Source organism: Grammomys surdaster, unplaced genomic scaffold, assembly GCF_004785775.1.
Source record: "Grammomys surdaster isolate TR1022 unplaced genomic scaffold, NIH_TR_1.0 125833, whole genome shotgun sequence".
Classification (NCBI taxonomy): Eukaryota; Metazoa; Chordata; class Mammalia; order Rodentia; family Muridae; genus Grammomys; species Grammomys surdaster.
The window spans coordinates 569,252-588,077 of record NW_021620661.1 but is presented as its reverse complement, the minus strand read 5'-3'; the positions used below and the strand labels follow the sequence as shown (position 1 = coordinate 588,077).

Below are 18,826 nucleotides of genomic sequence, written 5' to 3'. Positions count from 1 at the left end.
AAAGGAGGAAAAGAAGAGGCAGAGCTAACTTGTCAGAGGCAGGCAAGGAAAGTCTGGCCCTCCCCTGCTGTTTGGCCCCTGACTTCATAACTACGTATTCATCAAACAAAATACTTATTGTGTATCAACTGATACCAAGGGCATTATATGGAAATGTCTTGCTTTCAAAAAGTTCCATTCTGTTGGTATGAAAGTCCTGTGCAGGTGTTATGCTAGAGCACAGAGAAAAAGCATTTATCTAGATTAGGAGAAATAGACCAATGGGAAGGGGAGACAGAAGAACACAGGGACATGAATATTTGTTAACAGTAAGCACTCTGGGCTGTACCTTGTTATACCCTGTCCAGACCAATAATCAGACCAGTATTGACTCTAAAAGCCAAAAACTACAACCAGGACAATTGTTTCCATATCTAACAAAGGAAGTGCATATAATTTAAGTGGGTACTTTCTCTGGAACACCGCCTTACCTTCTTACCCCTTACCACAATCAGTACACATACACTGATGTATACAGATACTTTAACGTCCACCAGTTTCCCCTGTATCCATGTCTGGTGCACTGCTCTCCTATTTCTGAATGTTTTCTTCGTCAATACACACAATGCTGAAAGCATTTTGTTCTTGTTATTGTGCATTTATTTCATATCATGGACTAGCAAGATTAAAGGCAGCATTTTTGACGTTATATACACGCAAAAAGAGGTGGTCTATACACTCTATAAGTGTGATGGACAGACAGTGTACCTTGGAACTCAAGACATGGACATTGGTGCAATTCTAAGCTTTTTATCATAGCTGGTGTCTGAAGAGTTGAATGATGGTCGAGCTGTTTCTGTGAGTTAAGCTATACCTGGCGACCTGAGTGCTAGGCTGCATCCCTTCTATGACTGGATGCCCTTATCAAATTTAGATGAGAGATTCCAGGGCCTCTGAAATGTCTCCTTTTATCTCTCCACCACTCAACAGCTCTGCTTTATCCAGAGAGTAATTTACCCACAGGGTTCAAGGCTGACCTTAGAGATGTTTTGTTTTCACTTTTTTATGTCTGTCTGTCTGTCTGTCTGTCTGTCTCTATCTATCTATCTATCTATCTATCTATCTATCTATCTATCTACCTAGTAACTTAATACAGGCAAGCATGCCTTTAATTCTGAAATTTCATTTATGGTGGTGGGGGTCCCGGAGATCACTCCCTGATGCCCTCCTTGCCAATTCTCAGGGTTCAAATGCGTCCCACCCCTAGTGCTATGGTTCAGACGTGGATCATATGTCTCAAGAGTTCATTTCTGAAAATATAATTCACATGTAAGGCATTAAGCACCCAGAAGCTTAACCCGAGTGCTATTGTGTTAGAGACCACACCTGTTTTTCTTAGGCAACAGCTCATGAAGGCTGGAATCACATATATTTTCTTTAAAATGACACCCAACACTTAACCCAAAAGAATCTAGGGCATAAACGGTTGATAATCTGTGGAGACGAATGAGAGGACGAGAGACCATCATGACAGACACAAACAACATGCCCTCAGAAGAGATAGGATGCAATCACCAAGATCCTGGACCTTCCTCAAGGGAGGACAAGCAAAGATGGGCATGACCTCAAGCCCTAGGGGTCAGAGGGAGCTGCTGATAGCACTGGCGAGAGATGGGTCCGATCAAGCAGACCCACCAGCCCAAAAAAGGAGCTGGACCTTTCTGGATAGCTGGGCCTTCTCCTTACTTACCTTTCACTCCGGCAGGACCTGGCCTCCCTAAATCTCCTGCATAACCTCTTCGCCCGGGGTCTCCCACTTCTCCTGGATAACCCTTGAGTCCGGGTATCCCTGGGTCACCTGGGAACATGAGAGAAATTTTCTGACAGTGACATGTGAATAATATTCCCTGGTAAGGTCATCTGTGTTCTTAATGCACGAGTAACCAGGGACACAGTTGGATTATTTTTTTCTTTCTAGATATTTTTAACCCTAAGGAAACAAATACTTAATTTCAAAAAGATACACTCACAAGCAATCGAAGTTGCCAATCATGATTCTAATTTGCCAGCGCCCACCCTCCCTCCCCCCAACCACCACTCCCACCCCCCCCCCCCCCCCCCCCCGCCCCCGCTGACTTGAAAGGAAAAGGATCATTTAAAACCCTGAGCTGTATATGTGACATTGCTTTAGGGATGGGAGACAGAAAAGTGACAGGCTATCAGCGTAACTGCCTGGTGTAGGGCTGGCACTTTGCCAATGCTGCTTGAGGTAACTTCTTAAACCCCTGTGAGGTTGGACTGGATTTAGGGTGAATGGGACGCAAAAAGGGTTCCACACGAAGAACCCACACGAAGAACGGCTCTTTCTGGTACGCCAAGTCACATGAATGCTCAGGGATTTTCGAGGCTTTCTGGCAAGATACCTGGACACCCTGGTGATCCAAAAGAGCCAGGCTGTCCGGGTCTGCCTGGGGGTCCTCGGGGCCCTTCATCTCCAGGAAAGCCTTTCTCTCCAGGTTCTCCAGTATGCCCTAAAGAAAGAAGGGCCAAAATTTAATTAGTTGTAGATTGCTTTGAAACAGTGACTGTCAAAAGTCAACCTCAAGCCTCACTCTCTGTTCTGCGGGGGTGTTTTTGTTGGTTCTTTATTTACACTTTTTTTGATCGATATGGAAGACACGATTGAGAAAAATTTGATGACCAAATTTTCTGTTTTTAAAACAGTCATTGTATCACAGGCAGTTTTCAAGTTTGCAATGGTTTATCTCTTTCAAACTGTAGCTTTTTAATCAATCTTACTTTAACTAGTCAATCTAATTTCCCTCTACTGCCCAGTAGGGGAAAATCAATCAAGCCCTTGTAATTCTTTCTGCTGTTATGCATAACGTTATATATGCAAATATTTTATTTATTCTTTGACAATGTCATACATGTATGCATTGATCATGTCCACCTCCCCTCTCCCTTTGTAGATTGTTAACCACGCGCTCTCCTTTTGAACTATTTCCTTAGGAAAAATTTCTCAGGAGCAGAATTTCATGACAAATAGTGTGATATTTGGGTTTATCTTCAAATATGTTTTCAAATGCCAGAAGATTTTAAAGGAAAACATAACCATTGTGGGATACCGTCTCAAAAGGCTTCAAGGCATCAGCCTGAAAAATAACCTTTCTTATGCGGCCAAAGCAATATTGTGGTAGCCAAGAAAACAATAATGGATTAATAACAATCCATAAAGTCATCCGTTCACTCCTGACTCCAGGGCCAACCCTGCTTTGTTATCCTTGTAGAAAACCTCACTAAAGTCTACACAAGAGCTGCACATTGTACCTAATGGGTCTATCTCTTAAATTAAAATAATGAAACATTAAAAACAATTAGTCTCTAACAGTCTCTTTCTCATGACTGAGACTTCCTAAGGAAAGGCTAGGTGCTCGCTAGGTGTTCTAGAATGGACCATTGCCTGTGGTTGGAAGGAAGTACTGCGCCTGCCAGCACCCCTCCTCCACCCCTTCCCCCTCCCCATCTTCCACCCACAGCACCCTGAGAACAAGCCATGTTCTCACTAAAGACTTTGGGTTGGTAGCCTTGTTTTTTTGATAATTTGCTACTAGCCTGGAGGTTCTAGCAGAGGAGCACAGCTACTCATACAGCCTTGATTAAAAAGCAGTCCTCCTCTCTCAGGGAGGGTCCTCCTCTTCAACTGAGTGTGCAGGAGGGGATCATGGGAGTTCTCCAAGTATCCTGTATTGGGACTACTGAAGCATCTAACTTCATGAACTGAGCAGCTAAGGAGTTAGACTCTTCGAAGATCAGACAGGTATTGTTAGACTACCCAACTTCTCCAGCGTAAGCCAATCAAACAAATCCTTATTGCAATATATTTGTTATATATTATATTATATTATATTATATTATATTATATTATATTATATTATATTATATATGTAATATAGAACATATTGATTCTATTCCCCTAGAGAACCCTGATACACTTTGAATTATATTTTTTTATTACTAGAAATATAACCTTTTTCCCATATGCTTCTTTACATGTGTGACTTTAATTCAAATTTATAGTAAACCAATAGTCTACACTGAGAAATCCATGGCTGAATCTTTAAACAAAACACAGAGCTTTGTATTTCCGAATCCACAGAGAGGTAGTATTCATTACAACACTAAAGTAACCAATGCATGTGCCTGTTAAGTAATCAAATGTACTGGCTTCTCACCCTGGTCTGTATTATCTGATTGATCCCAAACCCTTTCCTGCAAGGGACACAAGGCATCATCGCTGCAGCTCCAGTCACCGAAGCAGGCATTCAGAACAGTCCCTCAAAAGTTAGGGTTGTGTGGAGAGCAGAATTTCGGGAGTAATTTGCACTCAGTTTCCCTCGGAGTTGATGTGAATGGATAGAACTAGACTGACCCGGTACAAGCTTACATAATCCTGGACCACAACCCACTATACTCTATACATCCGCACTGAGTTCATGCAAGCACAGAGCATCGATTCCCAGCCAAGGAAAACAGAGCATCCAAACTCTGTGGCGGAGAATAACAACAGAACAGTTCTTGAAACTCTAAGCTTAAGCCATGGCAAATAAGAAACTAGAACAATTTAAACACTGATGACCACGGGACACTGGATCAAGCAGGGTAAGGCCAAAAAAAAAAAAATTGGAAAAGCCTGACTCAGTATAAAATAACCCCAGACTTATGGTTTCCAACTTAAAATACTAGGTAATGTAAAATGCCCACAGTTTGTGCTACTTTGAGCCTGGAAATGTTTATATCATCAGGGTTTATAACAAAAAAAGACCCACAAGCGGGAGCACATTTCTTACTGCTGTACTGATATCACAATAGTGAGGTCATCGGTGATGCTGTGTGTGGAGTTTTCAGTTTACAAGTGACTTTCATTTGGTGTTCTAATTAGACATTCTATTTGGGGAAACAAAACATGGCTCCTGCCAAATGGAACTTCAAGGTGATGCATGGATATACTAGTTAGGTTTTTTTTTTTTTTTTTTAGTCTGGGAAGAGGGAATTTCAATTAAGAAATAGTCTGGGGATCCATCCCATATACAGTCACCAAACGCAGACACTATTGTGGATGCCAAGAAGTGCATGCTGACAGGAGCCTGATATAGCTGTCTCCTGAGAGGCTGTCAGAGCCTGACAAATACAGAGGTGGATGTCATAGCCAACCATTGGACTGAGCACAGGGTCCCCAATGGAGGAGTTAGAGAAAGGACTGAAGGAGCTGAAGGGGTCTACAACCCCATAGGAAGAACAACAATATCAACCAGCCAGACCCCTCAGAGCTCCCAGGGACTAAACCACCAATCAAACAGTACACATGAAGGGACCCATGGCTCCAGTTGCATATGTATCAGAGGATGGCCTTGTTGGGCATCAATGGGAGAAGAGGCCCTTGGTCCTGTGAAGGCTTGATGTCCCAGTGTAGGAGAATTTGAGGACAAGAAGGTGGGAATGGATGGGTGGGGGAACACCCTCATAGAAGCAAGGGAAGGAGGGATAGGATAGGAGATTTAGGGGGGAGGCGGGGACCAGGAAAGAGGATAGCATTTAAAATGTAAATAAGGAAAATATCCAAATAAATAAATAAGAGTCTCCTCATCAGGATGGGTATGGCCCTCATGCCTCACTGGACAACGACAGGGGGACCGGAGCCATTACAAGGTCCCCTTCAATACTGGAGGTCAGGCCTCTATCCCCGCCTTCGAAAGATTAGATTTGCCACAGCTTTCCTATACTTAGAGAAGGGAGGAGATATCAGGGGCAGCCCTGCTTATACACTAAAATGTATACATACATTTTATATGGCCTAAAATCAGCCATAGGCCTAAAATCAGCAATAGGCCTGTCATACATGTATACTAACACCAAGTCTTGGGTCTCTGTGGATAAACACTGAAACAGATGGCTATAAGCTATTGTAAACAGGCAGTTTTTGTGACAATTTACCAGCCTGAGTAGTCATAGACCTTGTAAATAGGAAGCCTTGGCAGATATTACCAACTTAGATAAGGACAAGTGAGTCATAGACAGAGTCATAGTGACCTGTCCCCTGAACCCTCACCCAGCCGATACCTGGTTCTGAAAGATATCTGTATTCCCCCTGAACACCCACACTCCAGTGTCATCCCCTTCCCCACGTCCTGCCTTTTTGTGTTTATAACCCCTGTGTGAATTAGTATAAATTACAATTTGAAAAAAAATAAATTTTATATATATGTATATGAGTCTTCTATCAGATTTGTGAGCATGTTTGTGGAAGCATTTTCTTGATTAATGACTGCCATGGGAGAACTTGGACCACTGTACATGGTATCACCCCTGGGCAAACGGTCTATGATTGTACAAGAAAGCAGACTGAGCAAACCATAGGAAACAAGCCAGTAAGCAGCACCCCTCCATGGCCTTTGCTTAGGTTCCTGTCTCCAGGTGCCTGCCTGAGCTCCTGTCCTGACTGCCTTTCATGGTGGACTATAAACTATAAGATGAAATAAACCCTTTACTCCCCAAGTTGTTTTTGGTCATGGTGTTTGTCACAGTAATAGAAAGCAAAACATGACAATGGCATTCTAAATACAAAGTCTTAATTTCCCAGGAAGCTATGTCAACCCAAGCCTGGGTTTAAGTTTTACTCCTACTACACTTGAGCATAGGTAGACATAATCAACTCTCTGACCAAGTAGATGTCTGCCCTGTCCATTTAGTGTACAGCCCTGTGTGTGCATCTGTTTATACTTTCCTGGTTATTATTTTCTGAAATATTCTTAGTAGAAGAATCCCTGGTTCAAAAAAGCAAGCATATTTTAAATATTGATGCGTGCTTCTTCAGGGCCCAAAGCAAAAGTGCAAATTTGAACTCTCCATGTCTGCTAGGATGCTGTTTGCTATCTGTGGGAGAAAGAGGTTTGCCACAATAACTTGTGGCCATCCAAAATGACAGAGATGACAAGATAATCTGAATTTTAATTGCTTGAATATTCACTTTGTCATTATACAAACACGGGGGTATATATTGCTGTGCCAATCCCATCAGTTACAGGGGCCATTGTAGGGATACATTGAGAGTCCCCAGTGCCCAGTCCTGGTATCGTTCTGGGTGAAGGATGCTACAACAGTGCCACCCAAAATCATTTTGGTACACACCTTAATGGACAAATGGTAAAGAAAATATTGACAGACCATTCCCAGTGATAAGTGTAAGAGTAATTACTTTGTGTTTCAAACTAGGTTTTCTTTCTTAAAATAAGAAAAATCAGGAGCTGTACCTTGGTATCCAGGGCTACCTGGGTCACCCTTTGGACCAGGTAGACCACACTGACCGGCAGGGTCACCTTTGTTTCCTGTGAGTGACATAATACAGAGAATATTAGTTAAGAACATATCATTTGGTCTCATACAGTAATTTCCATGGTATTGTCTTCATAATCTAGCTTCATGTTTTCAAAGAGACTTTTTAAAAAACTAATTTTGTTCATTAAGGAGAACCATGGATATACAGGTGAAAATGGAATTTATAATTTTTAAAAAAAGATTTATTCTATATGTATGAGTTCATTGCTTCCACATGTGTATGTGTACCGTGTGAACACCTGGTGCCTGTGGAGGTTACCAAAGCAATTAAACTTTTGACTGTTGTATGCAATCATTTAGTATATCATGGCTTTTGTTTATGTGCATGTTTCTATCCAAATGGTAAATAAAACTCCACTTTTTTGCAGACCTTGACTTGTTAAGAGTATAATTTCAGTTGTGTTTACAAGGCAATAAGGTTTTGGATACAAGATAGGCTCCAGCCTATTGGGCCAGCCTGAAGCTATTTTTCAAATAAAGTTTTATTGGGATGTAGATGAGTAGTTATGGCTGAGACTGTATGCCCCACAAAGTTACAAAAACAAACAAACAAAAAAGCTTATGTTATGGCCCTTTAGGAAAAAAAGAAACTGCTTTTCTTTGATTAAGGATAAAAATAACTCAATTATAAGTTACATCTGGCTAGAAAATTCTTTCAGAAACAATTAACATCTAGTGATTTATGCTTGATGATTCTTATAAGTAGAATCCCAGTAGCTAGACATAGGAAATCCTTAGATGAGTGACTTGTTCTTATGGAACATGGGGACACTCTCTAGAGATGCAGATCTGGTCATTTGTACCAGCTGCAATTTGAGAAGCTGTGGCCACTACCTAGACAGCATCTGAAACTTCCATGGAGAGGAAGTCATGATGCCTGTAGGTATGCCAGATCCCATCTAGTTCCCTTTGACCTGTGTGGAAAATGAGAACTCTCTGAAGCCTCCATGCCTCACTGTCTAGAAGAGTCTAAGAGCTGCTTCTGAGTTCTAACTTGTGAAGCAATTTATCATTAACAAGATGCTCACTCGAAATGTTTGAATTCCCAGAACTCTGCATTTGCTAGCTAGAAACATTTTCCAAGCCATACCTTTAGGTCCTTTTGCTCCATCATCTCCTGAGATTCCAGGGGGTCCCGGAGATCCTGGATCACCCTGCCAATTAATGGAACAAAAATAAGACTCTCATTGGGTTTTCCATGCTGTGGCACAAACACATTACAGTTTTCTGCAGCCAACTTAGTGTTTGTAATTGGCCGTGGTGAAGGAAATTGTTAGTGTCTTGAAAGCATAATACTCTTTTATGAGTGGGTGAAACTCCTCCAGAGTTAGAGCTATCCACCCCAGCAAAAAGCATAGACTTCTTTAGACACCATTACTAAAGAGTAACTGTGTTATACAACTTGAATTTACACTTTGAACAAACCAGTTAATATAAAATGAAAGACTGAAAGCTGTGTTGTATCGTAAACTTTAAAGATCCATTTTATTCCAAAACATGGAAAGCCAACTATGTTACACTTTTTCCAGAAGTTTGATACATGTCACTACATTATATTTTCTGGTTTCTCAAGGGGAATGTTACTCATGATTATAAAGGCCAAGTATATTTTTTTTAAAGGAAAAAATATGTCATCTCCAAACAGATGGGAAGGCTGAGAAACTAGAATCTGGGGAGTGTTCAGAATGGTTTTTTTTTTTTTTGGTACCGATAAAGCATCAATCTTGAGGCAAGACTTTATGAGTTATTTAAACCTGGGGGAGGGGCTGGAATGTGTGAATCATATGACTTGCTCCTCTACAGCAGGCTAGCTAGTTCTAAACACTGGTCAGAAATCTCAGTTATGTCATAACTGTCCAGAATGTTCTAGTCTTCCTTCATGCCACCTCTTAGCTTTCAAATAGCTAGTAAATGACAAGGGCACATACTGGCCAATTCTGACGGTTTTTGTGGAATCCTGAGCAGAGTTCACTTCTCCCTTGCAGGAGCACTTCCTCACCTGGTCACCTGGAAATCCCGGAAAACCAATGACTCCTCTCAGTCCAGGTAATCCTGGAGGGCCAGGAGGGCCAGGGGGCCCAGGAGGCCCGTTTATCCCAGGCTGCCCTCTGTGGAGTCCAGGTGGTCCATCTCTTCCAGGCTCTCCTCTTCCCCCTAGCATCCCTGGGCTTCCTTTATCACCTGTTGAGGTCGGCAGTGTTACAAACCCCTTGGCCGAAATCTTAGACTGAGTGAAAACTGAATTGAATGACTTGATTCTACTTGTAAGAGATGAAGACAATGAAATTGGGATGCTGGCTTCTAGGCAAAGCCACATCTTTGCGGTTCCTGTCTTTGGCAGCCTCACTAGGAAAGAAGCTGTCCAGGAATAGACTCGAAACCACCGGTGGAAAGAGAGAGCAGGCAAGGTCATTTGCTCCAGCATGCACACCTTACAAATCAGGAAAATTTCAACCCAGAGAAGTTAAAAACACGTTTTTCAACTGACTAGCTAAAGAGAAGTCCAGGATATATAACCCATGCAGATTAACCTTGAACATGAGAAAGACTGCAGATTCAGTTGTCAAAATCCTTGTTCTGCTATGTTTCTGAGGACCAGCAGCATGACATCAGGATGCTGGTTAGAAAAATTGGGGTCCCTGTTAGCCCTAAATTTGCAGATCAAGGATCTGAATTTAGACAAGGTCTCAAACAAAACGATGTTCAAAAGAGGCTGGGTAAAATGACACAGGCAGCCCCCAGATAGTCACACCAGCTTCCCCCAGAGGGGAACACACTAGTTCCCCAGAGGGGAACTAGTTATTGTGTATACCTAGTAATGGTCCTTGTTTGGAATATATAATTCTATAAATACATATGAACTCCAACTACATTTAGCATGGAAAAGCCAAAAAATTCCTGAAACTCATTAGCAGGATATGATTATATTTAAGAAATATACATTTCCTTAGTTCCTTGTTGGAAAGAAAGTTGCCTAACATATTGCCTTTCCTGAATGGTCTATAAAAAGCCAAATTACGTGATAAGATTGAAAGATGTCAAGCATTTACCTCTTGCTCCTGAGAATCCACCATCTCCTGGAGGCCCAGCATCCCCAGGCTCCCCCTTTTTGGAAATGGCTGCTTCTCCTGCATCACCAGGAGGTCCTCTGTCTCCTGTAAATATTACTTATATGAGAGAAACACAAACATACACAAACTACACATGTAGCTCGTCTTCTACAAAATTTCACCTCATTAATAAAACTCCATCTACCTCCACTAAGCTGTATTAATGGATCTCTCATTCTCTATATCAGGGATTGAAAAATATCTTCCTGTCATCCTTTATCCATGCCTGGGACAAGGAGCAGTTGTGTACTCAGTAAAAGTTCTGTTTTCAACCAAATGTCTCAGGGTCCTCCGTGAGTCAAGACATTCAGAATGTTCTAATCCACAGACTGTTGGTTTATCCCATTGAATCCAAATCATCCATCGAGCATGCTCAGTGAGCCATTCCTTTCTCTCTCACCATCATTTATTCTGCTCCTTACATTAAAAGGACAAACACATATTTCAACCTGATTCTCCGCATATGAACTTCCAAAAACTAGGAGCCATATCCCATATTCCAGCTTATTTGTAAACACTAGCCAAGCAGAGCAGTGTGTCAAGACAGGCTCGGCAGACCAGCATGGCGACAACTGATTGTTAACAGAGAATTCTGAGAACCAACTGTTCTACCATTAGTTGTGTGGCATCAGCAGTCATGCGTGTTTATGGTGCTGTGGTCATCTTTACACGACCATAATCAGCATACGATGTCAGTGCTAGAATTTTCCTCAGGGAGCATCATGGGAGAGCTGGTTTACAACTGCAGTGCTGGCACTGATCCAAGTTTTAATTCTTGGTGGAATAACTGTTTAATAGTATAACATGAAATATCTGCAAGTATCAGCTATCTTATATAGCAAAGAGATTTTTGATACTTATAATTTTCAATTCCTTAGTTCTGTATAAAGAGCTTATAAGCTAACAGAACAAGGACCACAGCCAATGCAAATATGAAATCAGCTGAGAAGAAAAGGTCATTTGAATGAAATTGGAGGCCATGTTCACAGAGCACTTTAAGAGTTAAAACTACTCCCTCTAAAGACTGTCTTTTCATTGCTAGAAATGTTACTTTCTCTCCTGTAGCAGTAACTGAGAGGCCAGAGAAAACATTTATGCTGTAAATGGCTAAGTGAAACAGGATTCAAAATGTAAAACCCCAAACATTATTGCATGAAAATTAAGAACTTGGGAAAATTATATGAAAATCACATTTCATTGTCCATAACTAAAATGCTGTTCCATCTTTTAAATATATCTTGTTGGTGTGTTGTCTTGGGTGGTTTTCGGGTGTTACGGCCAACATGTGTTATTGTAGCAGAGGCCACATGGGCCCCCAAAGCCTGCGGCATTCTTTACAGGTATTCACCACCAGCTGAGCAAGGTCTCGGAAGTCCTATGTCTACAAATCAAGGATTTGCATTGTGGAGCGCTTGTTCACGTCTCAACAACAGAGTGATTCATTTACCTTAGTTCCATGCAGTAAGATGAAATGGCAAGAAAAATAAATTCCTATGACATTACAGAACTAAAGAAATCCAGAGACGTATGAATAGCATTGGATTACATACAGGGAACAAGCTCACGCAGCCCCTCTGCGTTGTTAAAACCACTTGCCTTTGGCACCTCTCTCTCCCAGGTCTCCCTGCAAGCCAGGCCAGCCTTTCTCTCCAACATCTCCCTTTCTTCCAGGTTCTCCATCTGGGCCTGACTTTCCTCTCTCTCCTGGAAAGCCAGGGAAGCCAGGCATCCCTGGGAGTCCTGACAAAATGAGAACATGAAGTTTTAGGGAAGCACTTTAAGGCTAGCGTGTTTCTTTCACATTCCTGGTCATTCCGTGATACAAATCCCTGCCTAACACTTTATGCTGAAAGCGAGTTACCATTTGGAACCTGACTATGGTCTTAAATAGCTGTGTTCCTGCCCCCACCCCTGACCACTCCCATTTCTCATCCTACTGACCTAACATGTAAGTGTTGATGTTTTGGGGATCCTGAACTCATCCTATATTTCAACAGAACCAAGAGAAGGGATAGAAGCGGAGGTCCATCCAAAGTGAAACATGTTAGTCCTGACCTAATGATATCATCGGTGCTGACTGGTCCTGTGAGCTGAGGTGTCCTAGTGCTGTGAACCCAAGGCTTTTGCCAATTAACTGACACAATATTCTGCCACTAGAAAGGATGACACAGATAAGAAAGGATACATCCGGAAGGGAGTGCACAGTCTGGCTAAACAGGATGTTATATTAGTATAAGTCTTACCTAACCAGTTTGGTCTGACAGTTGATTTTGAGTTTGTAAAACTGGGAGAATGACTGGAAGAGCAATACTCACCCTTTAGGCCTGGAAGACTAGGTGGTCCCTCTTCCCCAATGGGGCCTGGAATCCCAGGAGGCCCTTGGAGACCATCGGCTCCTGGTAGGCCTGGGAGACCGGGGAGGCCCTTCATCCCAGCCGGTCCAGAGGGCCCCATGTCTCCTGGCTGGCCTTTCCAACCTGGGACTCCTGAGACATAGTACAACAATTAGGTATGAAAACTTAAAAATTTCTTCAAGCAGTCACAGGAAAAACATATTCTAGAGAGCTTAAACTATGTAACTGTGACACTTTAAACAAGAACAAAATAATATTCATCATCTAAAGTGTCAGGAGCAACTTTTCATTTGGCTAAGAATATATTTCTCTGAATGCTTTATACAAAGGAAGGCAGGTCATCTGAATAGTTACCCTTTGTAAGAATGAGTGAAGATTATACAGTTTGCTGTTCTTTAGAGATGAAAACCCAAAATTGTACTTATGTGTGGTCTTGAAAGAGAAGAGGAGGAAGAGGGGAAAGAAGGAGAGGAAGAGAAGGAGGAAAAGAAGAAGAAAAGAAGAGAAGGAGGGAGAAGAGGAAGAAGAGGAGGAGGAGAAGAAATAAGGAAAAAAACAAAGGAAGAAAGAAGGAAAGGAAGGAAAGGAACAAAGGAAGGGAGGGAGGGAGGGAAGGAGGGAGGGAGGGAGGGAGGAAGGAAGGAAGGAAGGAAGGAAGGAAGGAAGGAAGGAAGGAAGGAAGGAAGGGAGAGAGGGAGAGAAAGTGGTGGAGGGAGGAAGAAGAAAATAAAGAGGAAGAGTATGATTAAGAAAGAAGAGGAGGAGGAGGGAGAAGAGGAGGAAGAGGAGGTTCTTTGACTTAGACTTGGTACGCATGCTTCTTCGGACATCCATCCATACATGAACAGGAGGTAAGCTTCCTGACTATTAGTAGAGAACACCAAGGCACTTCATGTTTTGACACCTGCTGGCGCTTACCTGGATCACCTGGAGGTCCAGGAAGTCCTGGCTGTCCTGGGATCCCTGGAGCACCTCTTTCACAGGAATGGCCAGGGGAGCCTGGGATCCCTGGAAACCCAGGACTTCCCTCTCTGCCTTTGGGACCTTTGAGACCTGGAGATCCAGGGGTGCCAGGTGGGCCTGAAATGATAAGATGCATTTGGCACCTTCATGAGCTAACACTGTAGAGATGGCCTATCACATCCCTCATACATGTCAACTCTAGAAATAAACCATTTGATTCTGACTCTGGGCTCCATGAACTAACAACCCTTGGAAAGGATTTCCGTATCTGAGATACAGATCCAAGTGAGTGTGAGAAGCCACACCTTGATATATGGGCTGCTTGATAAGCATTCAGATGACAAAGACGTTGCCTAGGCAAACAAGAGACCACAGGCTTTCCTAATTCTCCCATCCTCCACCTCTGCAGCAGAATTACACACAGTAATATAAGATGTTCCCGGCATGTGCTGCATGAATGTGCATTTGGTGGGAGGGCTTGCCAATTATCTTTCCAGATTTCTTTTGGACTGTCATAAAGCCTGCTAAGCCCCAAGCCTCACTGCTAAGGCCCTGAGTGGCTAGACCTCACACAGTCTGTGCTAACTGCAATAGCTTGACAACATCAGTGACAGGTTGACCAGCCCTTGCTGTTGGTGGCTTTGGGAGCAAACACATAGCCTGGATAGAACAGAGTGGACTGAGCCACTGTAGCCTTATGTTTGCAAGCAAGCAGTAAAGCACATGGGTGACACAGCAGATACAGGATCATCCGATGTCATCAGTGCATTTGAGAACATGAGATGTACATGCACTCAATGCCTAAAGCACAAAGCATTCCTTTTGGATTGAGCCAAAGCTGAGCAGACATCCTACAACAAGGTGAGAACAAAGACCTCATACCTCCAGCCCCTGGGCATCCTGGGTAACCTTTCTGTCCTTTCATGCCGGGTGCTCCTGGAAGACCCCTCTCTCCAGGGGGTCCTGGGTCACCAAATGCAGGGTCTCCCGGGATTCCTTTCTGGCCATCCATTCCAGGAGACCCAGGTGGGCCTGGGGGTCCAATAGGGGAGGCCCCCTTTTCACCTTTGATGCCTGGATCTCCCATTTCACCACGAAAACCTATTTAACAACAATAACAAACTGCTACATGTGCAAATATAGGTCTGGCAATATTTTGAAAACTATAAGCACTCTTAAGAGACACTTAATAAGTAACATTTCAATTACTTCAGAGACTCCATAGGTAATACTGCTTTTTGCCACACTATTAGTGACAGCAATTGCTTTGTTATTATTGCTGTCTTATCTGTATAATTTTATTTATTTGTGGAGGCAGGCAGGTGCACACCTGGAGGCCAGAGGACAACTTGTGGGTCTTTCAGAGATGGAACTCAAGTCATCAGGCTTGGTGGCAAGCAAGTTTTACTCACTGGGCCATGTTGCCATCCTCCCTTTAAAAATTTATTTTTACATTTATTTATTTGTATTTTTGAGACAGCGTCTCACTGTGTAACTCAAGCTGCCTGTAGTACATATTTCAGGATGGCCTAAAACTCAAGGTGATTCTCCTGCCTCCACATCTGGTGTTCTGGGATTGCAGCTGGGTTCCACTCTGACCAGACCCGGGACCACTGTTTTCATCTGACAGACACTACTCTGGACTGAGTGCTTTCAACCACACAGTGAACTTGTGACAGCCAACAGCAAAGGCTTTCCCTGGGGAAGGAGCCTCAGTTGCATATCTTCCTCTGCAAGTTGTCACAACATAGCTGAGAGTCTGTGTCCCCCAGTCTATCCAGAGAACCATTCTTCCATTATCTTCAGATCCTCTAGCCATTTTCTTAATGGTGTCCAGCTTTAAGAATATGCACAAGTTCCTGATGCAGGTGCTCCCAAGGCAGAGAAAAGCTTTCACTTACCAGGTGGGCCCGGAATTCCAGACATTCCTGGTTTGCCCCGCTGGCCTTTCCGTCCATCTGGACATCTCATACCAGGAGCCCCCGGGGGTCCTGGAAACCCCTTCAGACCTAAGTAAGAACAAATAAACCAAAGATTCAACAATGCAGAAACAAACCAGTAGGAATAACAGAAAAGGGGATTTTGAAATGTCTGTGTTAATTGTCTTTTGGAGTATGTCGATTTTATGGAAGTAAAAATTTTTCCAGGACAACTAGCCAGGGTTCTATAAGAAAGGAGGCTGGGCAAGCCACGGGAAACAAGCCGGTAAGCAGCAGCCCTCCATGGCTTTGCATCAGCTCCTGCCTCCGGGTTCTAGTCATGCTTGAGTTCCAGTCCCAACTTCCTCCGATGATGGACTGTGATCTGGAAGTGTGAACTGAATAAACCCTTTCTTCTCTGTCCTCCAGAAGTTTTTCAGTGTGGTTTACAGAAGCATTCTGCAGTCATTGCTCCAGATAAATGTATCAGAGTGGTTTTTCGTATAATCTATACTGTGAAGTACTTCTGGCAGTTTTTCACGCATACACCACCATTCATTAAATATTAGTGCCTTCTGTGGCATGTCTGAAATACAACCCCATAAGCCTAGTTATTCTTTATGCAATGGGATTTTATTTTGCAATGCGATATATATATATATATTTATTCATATATATGCATCCATATATATGAATATAGTTATAAAAGAGAAACTGCTTGGGCCAGTGAGATATGAACAGCACATTGCAATCTGAGGGGTGAGGACAGCAGTCCTGCCCTCTTACATTCCTGAAATCCCATGCAAAGGGCACACCCTGGCTCTGCAATAAGACTGATCTGAACCTAACCTAAGACCAGGGTCACCCTAAGACACACTGCTGTGGATCAGTTGAGCCCCCACTGTTCTTCAGGGTCACAAGAGAGAAAACAAGTGTGTGTTTACAGCTCACTGAAACTCCAACACTACTTGGAAACCCCATGATGGATACAATGGTTCCAGAAGACAGCAGCACATAACTCATCCTGTACATAGTGTGTCATGTGTGTGTCCTGTTTGCAACCATGAGTACAGAGGCCAGAGAGCAATGTCAACCTCCTCTCTCATTCCTTTTATTTATTTATTTATTTATTTATTTATTACCTGTTTATTTATTGGTTCTTTTTTATTGAAAATAATTTTCTCATACAGAATATTCTGATCAGTTACACTTCCTGCAGTGTCTCTCAGCTCCTTCCCACGTAACTTCCCACCCTTTCTTTCTCCCAGATTCAGCTAGACTGGTTTCCTAGAGTTCCCAAGATCCTTTGTGTCCACCTCCCCAGTCCTGGGATTACACATATACATTGTATAGGTCAGCTCTTTGCACGGGTGCTGGCGATCTGAGCTCAGGTTCTCTTTATGCTTCCACAGCAGGAATCTTACTGACTGAGCAATCTTCCCAGCCCTTTCTATCCTTGTGTTGACCAGGAGAGCCATGTTTACTAACCGTGCTAGCACTAAGTTAATTTAAATTAACTTTAAAGAAGTTGCTATAGATTTGGGGTTTAATTTGGCTAAACACCAGGGATTAACTCAAATGGAATAGATGCATGAATGTGTATTCAGAGACATTGATACAGAGGCACTTTTTAGACTCTGTCTAGTCAGAACTTGTCCTTCTTGGAAGGGACAGTCCACAGGAGGGTGACATTTTCACTCTTGGTACACATGAAGAGATAAAGGACATAGCTTTAGGATTCTCAAGGCCAGACATATGAACTGATAGGTGATCAAACAAAGGCATTCGGAGTCTGGAAAAGTCCATGAAAGGGATTCAAGACAAGTAGGGAAGGCCTGAGAGCTCGTGACTGTAAGGCTGTCCCCAGTCTCCTGTCCCTCAAGTTTTTATACTAATCTTAGAGGTATCCTGGATTCGAGGGTCTGCTGTGAGCTTATCTATCTTCTTGGGTTTTTTTTTTCTTTTTCTTCTTCTTATTTTTTAATCTCTGGGAAGTGTGTAAGGCAAAACCTTTGCATGGTGATACCTGGAGGTCCATCAAAACCTGGCAGACCTGGTCTTCCTGGGTAGGTTGCATTACTCGGAATGGAGTCACCTGGGGAGAAACAGAAAAGCCACATTTAGATAACTGCTTGCACCAAATGGACACAAGTCTCTATGCCGACTTCCATATGGTGCGTTAGAGATCAACAGAAGAAAAATCCCCAAGCATCATTAGATAAACTTTCTGGATCTGTGCTTAACCCTGAATCTCAGCTGTCAGAATAGTTACAAGCAGTTATAAGAATAGCCAGAGTCTAAAAACCATCGTTCTAATAAACTGGGAAAATGTAAATTATTAGTACAAATGGTAGTTTGTAGGCCCACAGATTCTGATGGAATGAAGAGAAAATGTTCATAGATCGTGGGGAAGCCATGACACTTGGTACTAAGTTAAGCTAGTTTTGCTCTTAGTTTGGACACTAGGGAGCTGCGCAAATGAGGAGACTAGGTTGGGTATCAGTAACAGCCATTTTGAGCTCTATGGGGCAGGTCCATAGGTTTCATTGTGTCTTGTTTTTTCAATGACTCAGCAATGAAGGTACTGTTGTCGCCAGTCTAACTGGTAAAGTGATTCAAAGCTTGTCCCTCTGAGAGCTCATGTCCTATGAAAATCAAAAGTTCCATTTTTATAACAATACCTCACAGTTATTAATTCATGTACTTTCAAACTAAAATGAGAGAGAGATAAAGAAAAGTGATGTTACACTTTTCTAAATTACAAAGTTACTTCCTATAAAATATAAAAGTATTTGTCTTTATGTGTTGTCAAAACAAGAGCCAAAGACAGTATTTTATCTTCAAACTTCAAAATTAACGCTGTAGCCCAAGGTATAATACATGTTACCAAAGAAAAAACTTAAATTAAACCTTGTTCTGTCATAACCCTGAAAGTAATTTTTTTGAAGTTTATATGTCTGTCAAATATGCTTAAAATGCCATCATTTTTCCTCTCCCCGAAATGCTTACAAATGTGTTTCCATGGATACTATTTTGATAAATGAAATACTAGTGTATCTTTTATTAAAGTATATTCACATTATGTCAAAAGATTGTGAAACTAATT

At 42.3% G+C, this 18,826-nt stretch overlaps 1 protein-coding gene across 1 annotated transcript in view; it reads right to left on the bottom strand.

Annotated features, from left to right (window-relative positions):
- Col4a4 (collagen type IV alpha 4 chain) overlaps window positions 1–18,826 on the bottom strand; it is a 125,117-nt gene that overhangs the window by 24,585 nt on the left and 81,706 nt on the right. The window contains exons 26-37 of the mRNA XM_028789422.1: window positions 17,747–17,815; window positions 15,703–15,810; window positions 14,684–14,902; window positions 13,757–13,918; window positions 12,800–12,970; window positions 12,081–12,224; window positions 10,425–10,529; window positions 9,374–9,555; window positions 8,465–8,528; window positions 7,290–7,364; window positions 2,403–2,510; window positions 1,730–1,837 (exon numbers count right to left, since the gene is read on the bottom strand). Of these exons, the coding sequence (XP_028645255.1) occupies window positions 1,730–1,837; window positions 2,403–2,510; window positions 7,290–7,364; window positions 8,465–8,528; window positions 9,374–9,555; window positions 10,425–10,529; window positions 12,081–12,224; window positions 12,800–12,970; window positions 13,757–13,918; window positions 14,684–14,902; window positions 15,703–15,810; window positions 17,747–17,815 (1,515 nt within the window). The remainder of the gene's footprint in view (window positions 1–1,729; window positions 1,838–2,402; window positions 2,511–7,289; window positions 7,365–8,464; window positions 8,529–9,373; window positions 9,556–10,424; window positions 10,530–12,080; window positions 12,225–12,799; window positions 12,971–13,756; window positions 13,919–14,683; window positions 14,903–15,702; window positions 15,811–17,746; window positions 17,816–18,826) is intronic.